The sequence below is a fragment of the Polyodon spathula genome, chromosome 10 (assembly GCF_017654505.1).
Source record: "Polyodon spathula isolate WHYD16114869_AA chromosome 10, ASM1765450v1, whole genome shotgun sequence".
NCBI lineage: Eukaryota > Metazoa > Chordata > Actinopteri > Acipenseriformes > Polyodontidae > Polyodon > Polyodon spathula.
In genome coordinates this window covers 39,418,700-39,433,786 of record NC_054543.1, presented here as the reverse complement: position 1 = coordinate 39,433,786, position 15,087 = coordinate 39,418,700, and the positions used below count along the sequence as shown (strand labels likewise).

The 15,087-nt window shown below is 35.5% G+C and overlaps 1 protein-coding gene across 1 annotated transcript in view; it reads left to right on the top strand.

Annotated features, from left to right (window-relative positions):
- The first annotated feature begins 232 nt into the window (after positions 1-232).
- Positions 233-15,087, top strand: part of LOC121321475 (G protein-activated inward rectifier potassium channel 1) — a 36,871-nt gene continuing 22,016 nt past the window's right edge. Inside the window, exons 1-2 of the mRNA XM_041260440.1 lie at positions 233-1,192; positions 2,753-2,969. Of these exons, the coding sequence (XP_041116374.1) occupies positions 521-1,192; positions 2,753-2,969 (889 nt within the window). The 5' untranslated portion in view covers positions 233-520. The remainder of the gene's footprint in view (positions 1,193-2,752; positions 2,970-15,087) is intronic.

Here is a 15,087-nt window from a genome sequence, read left to right as displayed (position 1 = left end):
CTTAACAAATCACTTTTCACATTTAGAACTTTTAACGTCAGATGTGGACTTTCTCAGGACACGGGTCAAATTATAACTCCGAACCAACCTGCACCACAATAGGGAAGGCTTGATTACCAGTAATCACCAGTTGGAAGCTGCGGTATTGCGAGCTATGCTTTTGTAGCTCATTCTTGCAAAGAGGTGAGGAATATAGTAAGCTGGAGGGGGGGTGGGTGGGGGGTTCTTTTATTTTTGTGTTTTGATGAATGCATCCATCAGTGTGATTATTCTCCAAAGGACTCTAGCAGGAAGAAAGAGGGACTAGATGAACATTTAAATACAATAGTTATTTAAGCCAGTCTATGTTAATAGAGCATTTACAAACAGAAAGTAATAATAAAAAAGCTGCGTCATGCTGATTGTTTTAACACGTTGGTAAAGCCGAACAGGAACAGAATCAGATATTTAATTAAGGCACTGGAAACAACACTTCTAATTGTATTCAAAGGCTCGTTATTCTGGCTGTTCTCATCATATTATGTCTGCACTTCGAAAGAAATTAGGGGACGATTACCAAGTAGTGACCACTTCATCCAGTGGCTCTGGATTCAATCAGCCAGCACCCAAGAGGAAAAGACAACGGTTTGTGGACAAGAACGGGAGATGCAATGTTCAGCACGGTAACCTGGGGAGTGAAACCAGCAGATATCTTTCGGATTTATTTACCACTCTGGTAGATCTGAAATGGCGCTGGAATTTATTTATTTTTGTCCTGACGTACACTGTAGCGTGGCTTTTCATGGCATCAATGTGGTGGGTCATAGCCTACATTCGAGGCGATCTCTATAAAGCCCACGATGATAAGTATACACCCTGTGTTGCTAATGTCTACAACTTTCCTTCAGCTTTCTTATTCTTTATTGAGACAGAAGCCACAATAGGCTACGGCTTCAGGTACATTACAGACAAATGTCCAGAGGGGATCATTTTATTTCTCTTTCAGTCTATCCTTGGATCGATAGTAGATGCTTTTTTGATCGGCTGTATGTTTATAAAGATGTCTCAACCCAAGAAGCGAGCAGAGACCTTGATGTTTAGCGAACATGCGGTTATTTCTATGAGAGATGGAAAACTGACTCTTATGTTCAGGGTGGGCAACCTCCGCAACAGCCACATGGTCTCTGCTCAAATCCGCTGCAAATTGCTTAAAGTAAGTATATTTCTCAGTCGCCCCCCCCCCCCCCCCCCCCCCCCCCTTGACCTGTCCCACTTGTTTACTTGTTTAAGCTTGATCCAATTTTCTTTCTTCAGTTCTCAGTAATCTGATACGTTTGTATCAATCTCATGTGTATTTGTCATCTACTGCGGTGTTTTAATGTAAGTTTTTTTTTTTTTTAATATGAATCAATAGTTAACATAATTGCAGTGACCTTCTCTTGAGCACAACATACTGTCTAGATAGTTTAATCTGGTATTTTTATTACTGTCCTATTTTAAAGTAAGAGCATCAGATTATTTTTCTTTCTTTCTTTCTTTTTTCTTTCTTTCTTTCTTTCTTTCTTTCTTTCTTTCTTTCTTTCTTTCGTTAAATGTAGGTTAATGATACGCACCACATGTTTTATTTAAAGTCTATAGCCAAGACCAGATCTCCACCTTACCTATGTTTAGACAATAATTTGGTACCCCTCAGTTGATAATTGCCCATTCTTCAAATACTTGAAAAAGATCTAAAGCATAGTGATACAGTAACCCCCAAATGCTATCCATTTGTGTTTAGGAATACAGAATGACAACCCCTGCTCACTATATATCTGGTATTCCTGAATAGAAAATCATCAATTTTAATGAACAATTTGTCCACAAGCATTGTGGTAGCCCAAATAGTATGCACTTACTACTAATGGTCTATTTCTATACAAAAGCACCAGGAAGGGCATTTGCTGATCATTTTACCCCCCAAAATAAGGGGCGATTGTCAAGAGTGTCTGGCATTCATTTGGATCGATACCTGTTGGTGGAACATTTGGATGGGGAATTTTTTTAGCTCGACTAACCTTATTATTCTAACCCTAAACTTAACCCACAGTACATTAATTATGTTTGGTTTACAATATACAATTGTAATATTAAGCAAACTAATGCTGGTTATTTTTTGTGGTGACTGAATTGCCATCCTTCTTAGACTATTCACTTTTGAATTACTGTGCATTCCACATTCTGAGATGTGTGTTAAAAGTCAGAAAACTGTAGTGTGGTGTTTAAAATCTTGATGGCTGTTTACAGTTTTCAGCCTTCAATGAGAGATGAACAGAACAGTATGGTATTGCATTTTAAGGAGCACTGCTAGTATTGTAATCCTAATTAAAATTCAGAACACCCTGAAATAATAATCCGGATTAAACAGTCATGTTAACAGAAAGTAAGAAAAGGGCATGAAGAGTCAATGTTTACAGTCATTTATGACAATGGTTTACACATTCTAACTGTAAACATATTTCCCAGTACCTCCCAAGGGTCATTTAAAAATGTTGGCACTTTTCCAGGTAACAGAAAAAGCTATAACTACCAAATGGAATGGCTTTTTCCTGTTATTCACGTAGATTTTAAAAAAGTATGTATTTTATGTACCCTGTAATAGTTCAATGTTATGATTTGTTGAGTTTATTTTTAATAGCAGAAAATGCTGACAAAATGTGAATAGCTGTTATGGTGTCTTGAAGAATTGCTGTGGCTATGCTGATATTTCTCCTTTCTCTGCACGCTTCCTTAGTCCCGGCAGACGCCTGAGGGTGAGTTTCTCCCCCTTGATCAGTTGGAGTTGGATGTGGGCTTTAGCACCGGGGCTGATCAGCTATTCCTCGTATCCCCCCTTACAATCTGTCATGTGATCGACACCAAGAGCCCCTTCTATGAGCTCTCCCAGAGATTTATGCAGACCGAGCAGTTTGAAATTGTTGTAATCTTGGAGGGCATTGTGGAAACCACTGGTAAGTAATCCTATTCTCCATATTAAATATACTGACTATATATAGTCTGCTGTACTATTCTAAATAAGGAAGTGTTGATATCAAACACTTTTGAAAACGTGACTTGCATATGGAACTGTGTCGTATCGATCTATACAACTGTAGTATTGTTAATAATTGTGTTAAATAAATTGATAATAATGGCAGATTTTGGAAACAGCGTTTTAGGAATTTGTACAGGTAAAGTAATCCGTTCTAGGATTTTGATTGCGATGTCTGAGGATTGTAACCTGAAAACACTAATTGATAGCTAGAACATGTTATAGTTAGCTTCAAATCAGCAAGGTCTCAGTAGTGCCTGGTAAAGGGCAACTATTATAAACAATCACTGGCTAATTTGGATTGTACAGGTTATTACTAAAATAAAATGATATCAGTGTTTTTATATGTTATTTAAAACTTTAATTTCTTTTGGCAACAGAAAGCATAGAGAAACCACACATCTTAAGAAAATACATTTAAAATAATTAATGGTAACAGCTTATTACTTTATTTACTCACTATTAATGTGATTCTGTAAGGAAGGCCTTTAAATATTTCAATGGGTGCCTATTTATACTGCAGCATGTTATATAATGACTTTGAATAATTTACACTCAGCAGTGTTCACATGAATGTTTTTTTTTGCTTATGAATCACAAGATCAAAGGGCTGAATATGCTTAATTTACATGAATGTAAATATGTACTCGCCTTTTCGTTACAAGCCTGGGTTTCTTGTAACAGTGCTACATCATTATGTAACTGTACGTTACATATCATATACAGATTTCATTTAATTTAAATATTTTAAATTGATCCTTTTATTAAATAATCAGCTGTGCTGTTCCTGTGGTTTTTTCTAGAAGTTTCCAGTTGCCAAATTTATTTGTGGTAATTTTACAATAATGAGCTAATCTCTTAAACTCTTTCCAATATTGACTTGCTTGTTCTATCTATAGCCAGGAGTGGTGCGCATATGATACTGACTGATTTAAAAAATAATTTAAAAAAAAGTATATTTGAAATAGATATGGTAAAATCACCTTTTTAGTAAATTGGTTCTTGTAAGCATGCTGTGATGTTAACTATGGTTATATGACCTTGCACTGGAATAAACTAGGGAGATTATAGGGTTAAAAGATCTGTTATTTAATTGATAAATACTACACAAACATTCAATAATTTAGATCATTCAGTCTTCAATTGTGCACTTTCATACAGAAATGTAGGTTATGTTCTGTATCTTCATTGCGTCCTGAGAATTATCACACAGCTTGTGGTATAATGATTGATACAACAGTGAAGCACCTTTGTGTCCAGTTCATGTGATTCTACAATCTGGAAATTGCATAAATAACCCTAACCTCAAGATGGCTTGGGTTCTAATGTAGAAATATCTTTGCCGCTATGAAAGGGTGTGTAGGTTTAAGCGACTTGTATTACCTGCAAGTTACTGATAAGGTGAAGAAATGGATTATGTACAGTAGAGAATGACTAATCAGAATCAGAAGCTTCTTCAGTTCAGAGCTAAGCTCAATCACAGTGAATTATACTGAGAACTCACTCTTAAAGCTAATTAAATGTTACTTCTAAATCTTTTTATCAGTCGCTGGGGAGCATAAAACCTTAGAAATTAGTTTCAAGTGAAGAAAAGGCAGAATGTTGTCTTTGAACTCAAATGAAATCACTTTGCAGGTTGACAGTTTAAGGGCAATATTAAAATGTACTGTGAACAAGCTGTGATAGCATTGTCTGGCACAAAATCCCCTTTTCAGTTATTTTATGATAAATGTTTTTTTTTTTTTTTGTATTCTATATTTTTTCAGTAATTGCTGACACTTGGGGCCCAATTCAATTGACTTTTTGTTTAACTGGGAATAATAATTATGCAGAAATATTAACAGAATAAATATGGACCAGAATAATCCAAACCTTTCACATATATAAATGTATGCAAGTAACCTCAGAGTTACGAACACCAAACTTACTAACTGACTGGTCAAGCCAACATCCCACTTTCTACCAGAAGAATGCAAACACTCAACCATGCGTGGAGTGGGACCAGATAGACAGTGTTATAAGCGGTGTGCTGGTCATGAAGAAGACACAGTTACTCACAAACAGATGTATCCAGGCAAAGGGGAGGCAGATTTCAAAGCAAATACAGATAATTACTAAGAACATTTTAGTTTTAAGCAAAGCACACCTTTTTTTATTTTTTCAAGCCAGAGGAGGCTGACTGGCTGAGCAAGCTGCATGAATGCATTTTAAATCTGTGTTTTTGCTACAGAACAAGACTGATATGAGTATTACATTACTATGCTGTGTCCTTGTATTATTGAGGGTGTAAATAACAGGTGTACACATGTATTAAAACCATTGAAAACTAATGTTCAGAGTTACAGACATTTCAGACTTACGAACAACATCCATCCCCAAGGAGATTGCTTCATATGTACTTTAAATTGAAAAAAATCTGAACCTGAGCAGAACTCACTAATTTGACATATTCAAGATTTAGTGTTGGCAGCTAAAAGCCCAAACGGACCATGGCATCCTGGGACCTGTTTGAAAGTGCAGTCCCATGCATCTATACAGCAACACTGAGCAACACAGATCAAACTTTGGCGTATACAGTACAGTTCACTCCATTGTAAAACTGTTTCCATAGTAACCGTCTTTTTTGCCTTTAAATCACAAGGCCTTAGCACCAAGCTTGAAGTTATAATCTTTGAAGAAAAGGAACAAGATGTTTAAACTGGTTGTTATTTTAGGGACTGTCAATGTACTGTACTTTTTGTTCTGGATTTAAAGCACCATTACTGTAAATTGAAAGCCAAAATCACAATCAATATGAATATTTGTATATGTGGTCAAGACAGTAACCCTCAATAGCAAAGACAAAGGTTGACATGTGGCAAGGTTTACATGTAACATACAAAATGAGTTTCTCGTGATATTATCTCTTGATCATGTTGCCATGAATATACCTCATGCTAGAAGGATGGCTGAGTAAAGCTCTTTTTTGGTGATAAAGTAGGGTGCTCACCTACTTGACATGCGCATGCTCTATATTACGCACATTTTGGGGTGAGGGGACAACAGACTCGGGTAAGCTTTAACAATCTGGGGCTATTTATTGACTTTTAGACCTCATTGCCAATCCTGGCTACAGTTATCTCTCTGCTAGCTCTCCTTGCAACTACATGGGTCCCTGAACCAAAATCCCCCCGGAAATCCCTCCCACCAGACACACCATGTCAGGTTCTCAAGATCACCTCAAGAACAAACTTGTTGGACTCAGTACACCTTTATTTAACCCATAGCATTTCAACACTGTCTGTAAGCATTTGCATTGATGATTGACACCACTATGTACTATGGACTGCTTTGCTTTGCTCATTCAACAATCTCGTACTAAAATCTCTTAAAACACATGTAAACACTTTTTTGGGTGGAATATGACTAGATTTTCTTTTAGCCTAATTCTTCATAACGCCAACAGATCTACAGAGCCTCTCCATCACGTGCGTATAATCTTAAAAAAAAGGTTGGATAAAGGTTTTATCATAAGATAGGGGTTGTAAAATTGAAATTTATGACTAAAAATATCTTGGTGGATATTAAGTAATGTTTTAAATTCTCTCTCTCTCTCTCTCTCTCTCTCTCTCTCTCTCTCTCTCTCTCTCTATATATATATATATATATATATATATATATATATATATATATATATATATATATATATATATATATATATATATATATATATATATATATATATATATGTTACAGTGTGGTATCCCCAACATTATCCATTAACTATATTGGCCAAGCTCTATCCTACAAGGACAAACTTGGTTTCAAATGATGTAGGACCAGTTAGATTGAAAAGGGTACCTTAAGCAGATACCCATGGGAAAATTGGCTAATTGGATAGTCCTAAGAAATCTTGTTATTGCAATAGCTGCAAAATGGCTGAATGGGTTTCATTCCAAATGTTAGAAATAGTCCTTCTGCAGTAGCTATTTCTGTTTACAAGATGCAAGTTTTTCACATGGAGTTTAAAAATACCTTCAGTAATGTTGCAAATAACCCCCTAACAGTAAAACACGGATGTCACATTGTCCTTCAGAAATACATTGTATGCAGTGGTGCTCAGATATATTGACACTACTGTTTTAATGCTCAATGCTGTTAATAGAAGTTGATATTATTACCACTTAGGGGTTTTTATATGTGCATGTATTATATATGGCAATGCTTCCTAACACTTTTAGTTTTGAGTTGTCCTAAAATTTGTGTAAAACATCTGAATTAGAAATTATGACGTGAATATGCATGTCATATAATATATTGATTATAATCTTTGAAAACATTTGTTTCCCTTTAATTTCTTGTTTAATGGTATCGTTTAGAATTATAAAACCTTAATTAAAGGCTGCAAACTGAAATGTATGATAATATAATGTCTGACGGTTTACAATATTTCTTAGTGTGACTGTAAATTACAAGTGTGGAGAAGAACTAACTTCCAGTAGCAATGTAGATTACAGGGTATTAAATAGACACTTTTGGTGCTGTGGTGCTAGATTCTAGTGCCAGAGTACTACTCATATAGCGCCAGCAACATTACATTCTGGCAGCAGTAGACGTTTCATTTATTTATTTATTTATTTTTATTGCATTTTAAATTTGTTTTTGTTTTTATAACTTTTATAATTGTGCAGGATCATAAAACTAGTATATTGTTGTATTGCATTGTAGTTGACTTTGAAAAGTCCAATAATGATATGCAGCTAGGCTTATATCCTCCAGTGTGTGTTCATAAAGTGACAAGCTGTTCCTGGATCCTTTGTTTACTTAAATTATTATATTTCCAGTTGGAGAAACTGAATACAGGTACTGGATTAATACAGTATCTTAAAATATATGCTGTTTTGCTATTTTAAAAGAAAACAATGTTTGCATTTTATATTGACACTTGAAGATTTTTTTTTCTCTACGTTAGCAGTTCTTGTTCTCCTCAGAGAAGCAGTACTTTTCTTCAAGTACATAATTCTGTAGTTAATGAGCAGATTAAAAGTTCCCTTTAAATTTCACGACAGAAAGGTCAAGTGTATCACTCTGAAGAGTGTCATATTTGAAAGATAATGTCTCTGAATTAAACATGTGCAGTTTGTTAGGAGACAGCAGGGAGTATGGTCTTTTGTGTGTATAAAACTAGAATTGTAAACATGTACAATCTTTATGTATTTACCTTTTTAATGTCTTATAGGAGCACAGTTTGATTCTATATCTAATATATACTACCGAAGAAGAGGCATGCAGATTGGAACATTATGGGAGGAATCCCAGTTTATTACACAATAAAGAATACCATGTGGAATCAGGATGCTGTTCTGGGTGCAATGAGTTTTGGTGCTCTCAGCAAGTTTTGCCATAGATGCCTTGTTTTCATAATTGTATGCAATCGCGCCACATAAGTGATAATACTGTCAAGTCTGGAGTACCTGTGCTCAGAACACCCCTGCATTAGGCCGAAATGTAAAATAACAGAGGTCCTAACGCAACACATTAGAAATTAAAGAAGGTAGGTTGTTCTGCTGAAGTGTGTGCCTGTTGTAAAATGTTATTGCATGTTACCTCGCGGTGTAATTTTCACCTACTGCCAAATACAAGCAGAGAATAAGAAAGTAAACAAAATCGCCAAAGCGATTCTGATGACAGCACAATGGGGTCTCCAGTAGACAATTGAGCACTGTGTTAAGACCCGCTGGAACCAGGTTTATTTAGTGGCACAATCAGGAACTTTAAGAATTTAACACACTATAAAAAGCAAACTAGTCCTAAGTAAAAACTGCATGTGTTTGGACTGATTAAAGAAACCCTCCCATTAGATTGTATTCCAGGGTTTGATGCTTACTGTAAATCAGAAATGGAGGGATATCAGCTATATGCAAAAGGAAACAGTACTGGAATTTCTTTGAATAAATTTTGGAGAAAGGCAGAACTATTTCCCAGTTTAGCAAGAAAGGCAAAAACATTTGTCAGCTTTTACCAATTCTGTGGATGCTGAAAGAACTGTTTCTTCATATGGACACATTTTCACAGAGCTACATCTATCTGCAAAAGAAGACTGGCTTAACCAGCTGACGATGCTTAAGTTTAACAGCAAAATATAATGCACTAACTGAGAATGGATTTTTTTTTTGTCTGTTACATGCCTGGTGAGATCCAGATATCAAGGAAGTATAATTTATTTTTTTAACAAATGATTTGCATAAAAGTGTACTGGGAAATTAAAACCTATAAATAACATACTTATACTTATCTCTGTAATAATATTGGAAAAAAAACACATCCTTTTAAAATCCTGTTATACGTATTCACGGTGATGTAAGGATTAAGTAAATGTCATCTACAGCGTTCTGTTTATTAATCTGCTAAACATACTTTGTAGTAATGGGATGAGTAATTCATATAGTTAAAGCAATGTAATGAGATGATTGTTCATTACATAGCTTACTGTGGAGGCTATATCAACATTGTGTGGCTAGAGAACTAAATTACAGGTTAAAAACAAGTCGTGAAAAATGCACGGCATGTGTGTGTATATATATATATATATATATATATATATATATATATATATATATATACACACACACACACACACACACACACAGTAGGTGCCGCTTATTAACAACCTCTCGGTTCCCCACAAAACATTGTCATTAATGTTTTCAAGTGTATTTATATGAACAACTATATATACTGTAGTTGTACAAATATGGCACTGATATGTGTGTTTTAAAATGTTAGTGTTAAATGTACATGAGAAAAACGAAGTACACAAACATATTACTTTTACGCTTGTGTAAAGCAAAAAAAAAAAAAAGGTGGCGTATGCTTAAATAGTACTACACAACGACGTAGTACACTTGCCCTTACAATGAGTAAAGCAAACATAAAACATAAGTGTTGTAGCTACAATCAATTCTAAAGAACACAATTTTATAATAAGAAATTGTCCAACGTTGTCTGCTGTAAATCCATCTCAATTTTGCGTGCAGCTTCGTAGCCAGTTTCAAAGTCACGATTCTGCCTCAATACGCCAGAAATATGCAGTTGCGAAGTCAGTGTGTTATAAAAGCTGCATGAAGTAAATGAGAGAACGAGACTTGAAGTTTGGAGCGCTTACGTGCTATTTTTAATAAACAAAACCACCTAACTCCATTTTGGAGTGCTGACTAAACACAATAACACACTGACTACAAAACAGGACAACTAAGCTGTTTTACCTGTTAAATGAACAAAAACACAGTTTTTCACAAATACAAAAAAACTTTTACACAGTACCTTTTTTTTCATTTTTTATTATTATTTTTTTTCTCCGATTGAGCAAACCTGCAGTCGTGCTCCTTCGTATAGCAGCCCTATGCAGACTGGCTTTAAATACTCTACACCTGACTCTAATTTACAATAACAGCCAGGTATAGGTGATAATTAACAAATAAATACTAATTAAATAAATAAATAAATAAATACATGTTTCTGTCAGGGAGGATTTTAACCTCCATGTCTTGTTTCTCTCTCTCTCTCTCTCTCTCTCTCTCTCTCTCTCTCTCTGTCCTGTATATATATATATATATATATATATATATATATATATATATATATAATATATATTAATATGTGGTGTGTATATATAAGGTAAGACACACACATATAAGGTTAATGATTTTTCCATTCTGGGAAGTAGCAAATTCCTTTTTTCAGAAAATGACCAATTCAGTTTTTTTCAGTTTTTCCCACATTTTTTTAATCAAGTTATTGATAATTAAACATGGCATTTGAACGTAGATATAATGTTGATAGTTAAAATAAATAAATTAATAAATATGACCACAATTTTCTTTCTTTTTTACAATTAAAGTCAAGATTTTCAATCAGACTTGTTGCTGTAATAGTAAGTAAAGCACCTGAAGACACTTCAAACATGTCATAATGTTCATAAACATCACTTAGCTCATTGCTGGCATTAAAATAAGCAGGATAACCTGAATTATATTACAACAGTTCAGAAAACAAATGTCCAGCACTGTTGTGAGAATCATATTAACAGTCTTCCACTGACAGTGTAGTTGAGTCTATTTCATAAAAGCGATTAATAGCAATAGCAAGCTTTCACAGTCACCAGAGATTTGGAGCTGCGTAGAATTGACAGGCTATACTTTGAAGTTCTATACATAGGTACATAAGAAAAGCCCTTGTTCAGCTATGTAAAAAATAAATATATTTTTTATATATTTAAAGAAAATGTGTTTACTTTTGTTTCTACACAGCTGAAAAGGGACTTTTGGCCAAAACGTGGGTAGCCAGCTAAGAACCCTGGTGAATTTTAGCCTAGGCTAACCGTCACCCTGTAGTGAGAATTAGCTTATGCTTAACATCACCCCACTATATTGTCATCCCGGGTGCGAGTTAGCAGATTAAAACTGGCTCGGCCCCTCACAAGTATTTATTTTGTGCTGTTAGCATACCTCTGTATATAAACTTTGCATAAAATTGGAACTGTATTGTATAAGATTGGTAACAAGGTTGTGATGTCAGATGGTCATATGGGGTCATCATAAAAAAGAAACATCGAAATTGACATGTCCACTTTTGTGGACAATATTCAATCACTTGATCTCCAACTCTTATCCACCAGATCTGTATACAGTATCAGCTTGATGTTGTCTTTTCAGTGTTCTTACAGTTTTAGTATTGGGTTTTACATCTGATTTTGTATATGCTGAGATTGACAGCTGTGTAAAAAATAAAACTGGGACGATTTTACTCAGCCTGGTTCTAGCTATGGCTTTTGTCTGATTTAGCATTTTAGTGCTAAACTGTAAATATTACATTAAATTATTTTTCTCTGAATCTCTTGCCAGTAATTCAATGTGAAAACAGCACAAGGTTTCTAATATCATACTGGTTTTCAAAGCTTTTGCCCCAATAACAACATTTTTTGGACAAATATGTATTTACGTTTTTGACCCTTGAAAAGTGAAGCTAACCTGGTAAAAGCACAGCTGCAGGGTGAGTCATACAGCGCAGGTTCGAATCCTGGCTGTGGATTAAGTTTTGTTGGGAAAATAATTTGAATTTCTTACTGCCCATAAGGGCTCTGACTTTGATTAGTGGCACACTGTCACTGTAGCAACCACTGCATCTCGCTTCCCATACAGCCATGAATTATGATGTACAGTGCCTATAGGAAGTATTTGCAAACTGAGCAGCTGGGTAAGAGAGGCGTTGGTCAGATAAGCCACCAAGAAACTAATGACAACTCTGAAAGACCTACAGCGTTCCATGGCTGAGATGGGAGAAACTGTCCATGTGTCAACAATAGCTGAGGTACTCCACAAATCTGGCCTGTATGGAAGAGTGGCAAGAAGGAAGCCATTTCTGAAAAAAAGTCCATGTAAATTCCTGCTTGGAATTTGCAAAAAGACATGTAGGAGACTCTGAAAAGATGTGGCAAAAGATTCTGTGGTCCGATGAAACAAAAATTGAACTATTTGGCCTAAATGCAAAGTATTATGTCTGGAGAAAACCCAACACAGCACATCACCCAGGTAACACCATCCCTACCGTGAAGCATGGTGATGGCAGCATCATGCTATGGGGATGCTTTTTATCGGCAGGGACTGGGAAGCTTGTCAGGGTAGAGGGCAAAATGGATGGAGCGAAATACAGGCAAATCCTTGAAGAAAACCTGCTTCAGACTGCAAAAGACCTAAGACTGGGACGGAGATTCACCTTTCAGCAGGACAATGACCCCAGGCACACAGCCAAAGCGATACTGAAAACAAGAAAGTGAATGTGGCCCAATCAAGGCCTGGACTTGAATCCGATTGAGAATCTGTGGCAAGACTTGAAGATTGCTGTCCACCAATGATCCCCATCCAACTTAACAGAGCTTGAACAATTTTGCCAAGAAGGATGGGAGAATATTGCATGATCCAGATGTGCAAACCTGGTAGAGACTTACCCCAAAAGACTCACAGCTGTAATTGCTGCCAAATGTGGTTCTACCAAGTATTGACTCAGGGGGGTGAATACTTATCTAAACAAGACATTTGAGTTTTTTTAAATTTTTAATTAACTGTTGTTTCACAATAAAAATTCTCTTGCCTCTTCAAAGTGTTGAGTAGGTTGTATAAATCAAAGGAAAAAAATCCCATTTAAATGCATCAAGATTTCAGGTTGTAACACAACAAACTGTGAAAACATCCAAGGGGGGTGAATAGTTCCTATAGGCACTGTGTATACACTTTCAGCCTGGTGTATAAAGGAGTACAGCTTTAAAAAAATACCTTGAAAACCATCATCATTGAAGACATGTATATCAAGGATGATAACATTTATAGTTAACAGGAATTTTGCTATGGATTCAGCAAGAGCCCTCTACATCTGGTAGTTCAGAGGGTTAATATGAGTTCAGCTGGGAGGTCAGCCATCAGCTCAGATGAATACAGGAGACTCTGATTAAAGCTAATGAGCCCTGGGTCCATATACAGGTGCTTTGTGCTATTGAAGCTGTCTGTCACTTTGTTCCCCTGTGAAAACTGTGGGCTGGTAACCATGAATTCAATCAGCATATGTCTCTCTCGTTAGGCTTTGTTAGGCCTGTCATTTTCTCTCACACTTCTCAAAACTATCAGTTCATTTTCATATTTCTCTTCTAACATTGAAAAACGCATTTCAAAATTTCTCTTAAATATTTTACATTTAACTTTTGCTTTTTGGAGAGATTTAGTTTCAAGTTGCAAGTGCTTTATTTGTTTTTTGTTTGGTGGTTGTTTTGCTTTTTTTCCTATTTTAGATATTTGTTGGTTTTCTTCATCCAAGAGCCTGAACAATTTAACCTTTCTCCTTGGTTGCTTTATAGAGTTTAACATAAAATATAGGAAAGTGGTGTGACATTAGCAAGCATGGCAAAGTTCTCTAGAATGTGACTTCTGGTACTTAAATTCAGAGTATAGCACTGAAAAAAAAATAAGCTTACCCTTAAAAGTAGGACAAGATTAGCACAGAAGCTAGAAATAAGGATTAGAGAAATGCAGGCGCTCAGAAGAAAGGGCACAGGGTGGTTGGATAAAAGTAAAAATTGGGGGATTAGGTTCCACTGCTTTTTAATGTTGTTTTTTGCCAACCGATTTAGATTCTGCTTTGTTGCAAAAATGAATACTTGTTATTACGACCCCATGAGATTTCTGGCCAGTGCAGAGGTAAATGGAATTTACCACAAAGGCAGCAACAGCATCTGCAAATTCTGGTTGACTCAGGGACATTGCACATCACAAAAAATCTATGTTAAATCAAGGGCAAATGAAAATCTGTTGCAAAAAATCATTCCTGCTTATATAAACTGTTTTCGCTTCTTGCTTCCACACATGGCAGGTGGTAATGTGCTGGAAATCACAAGATAGTTATACAGGTTTCAGTTTCAAAACGTTGTTGCACTATTAACAGCAATGAGATTTTTTCTTTAAAATAGTCACTGAAAAATACAACACAGGCTGGATACTGAATTTGAAACACTGTTTATTTAAGAAAACAATTTTTAGGACATATTAGTCATACTCTTACTCTTACTTGAAATCTGTGAAGCACTAGTCCCGTCTCCATCTTGTATGGAGAAACCCAGAAATAAATACCATAAATGTACCGGACACTCATATGAACCACGTACTTGGCACACCCCAACTAATTATTCTAATGCAATTTTTGTACATCTTTTTTTTTATATATATATATATAATTTTTTAATTTAGTCAGTTACATTCAGGGGTGGAGGATACAGGCAAGCATCGATATAATCTTTCACACAGTCATTCAACATATTATCAACAACGTACAGTGTATTTCTCCTACAGGATTTATGCATTTATATTTGTATGTATTTATTTATTTGCATTGTTATATAATGTAAGTTAATGTCAATCAAATTTAGCATGCAAACAATTAATTTCGCCCCCAAGTAATATCACTTTCATATGCCAATCTATAGCTAACTGTTATTCTTTGGGAAATAAGATGCC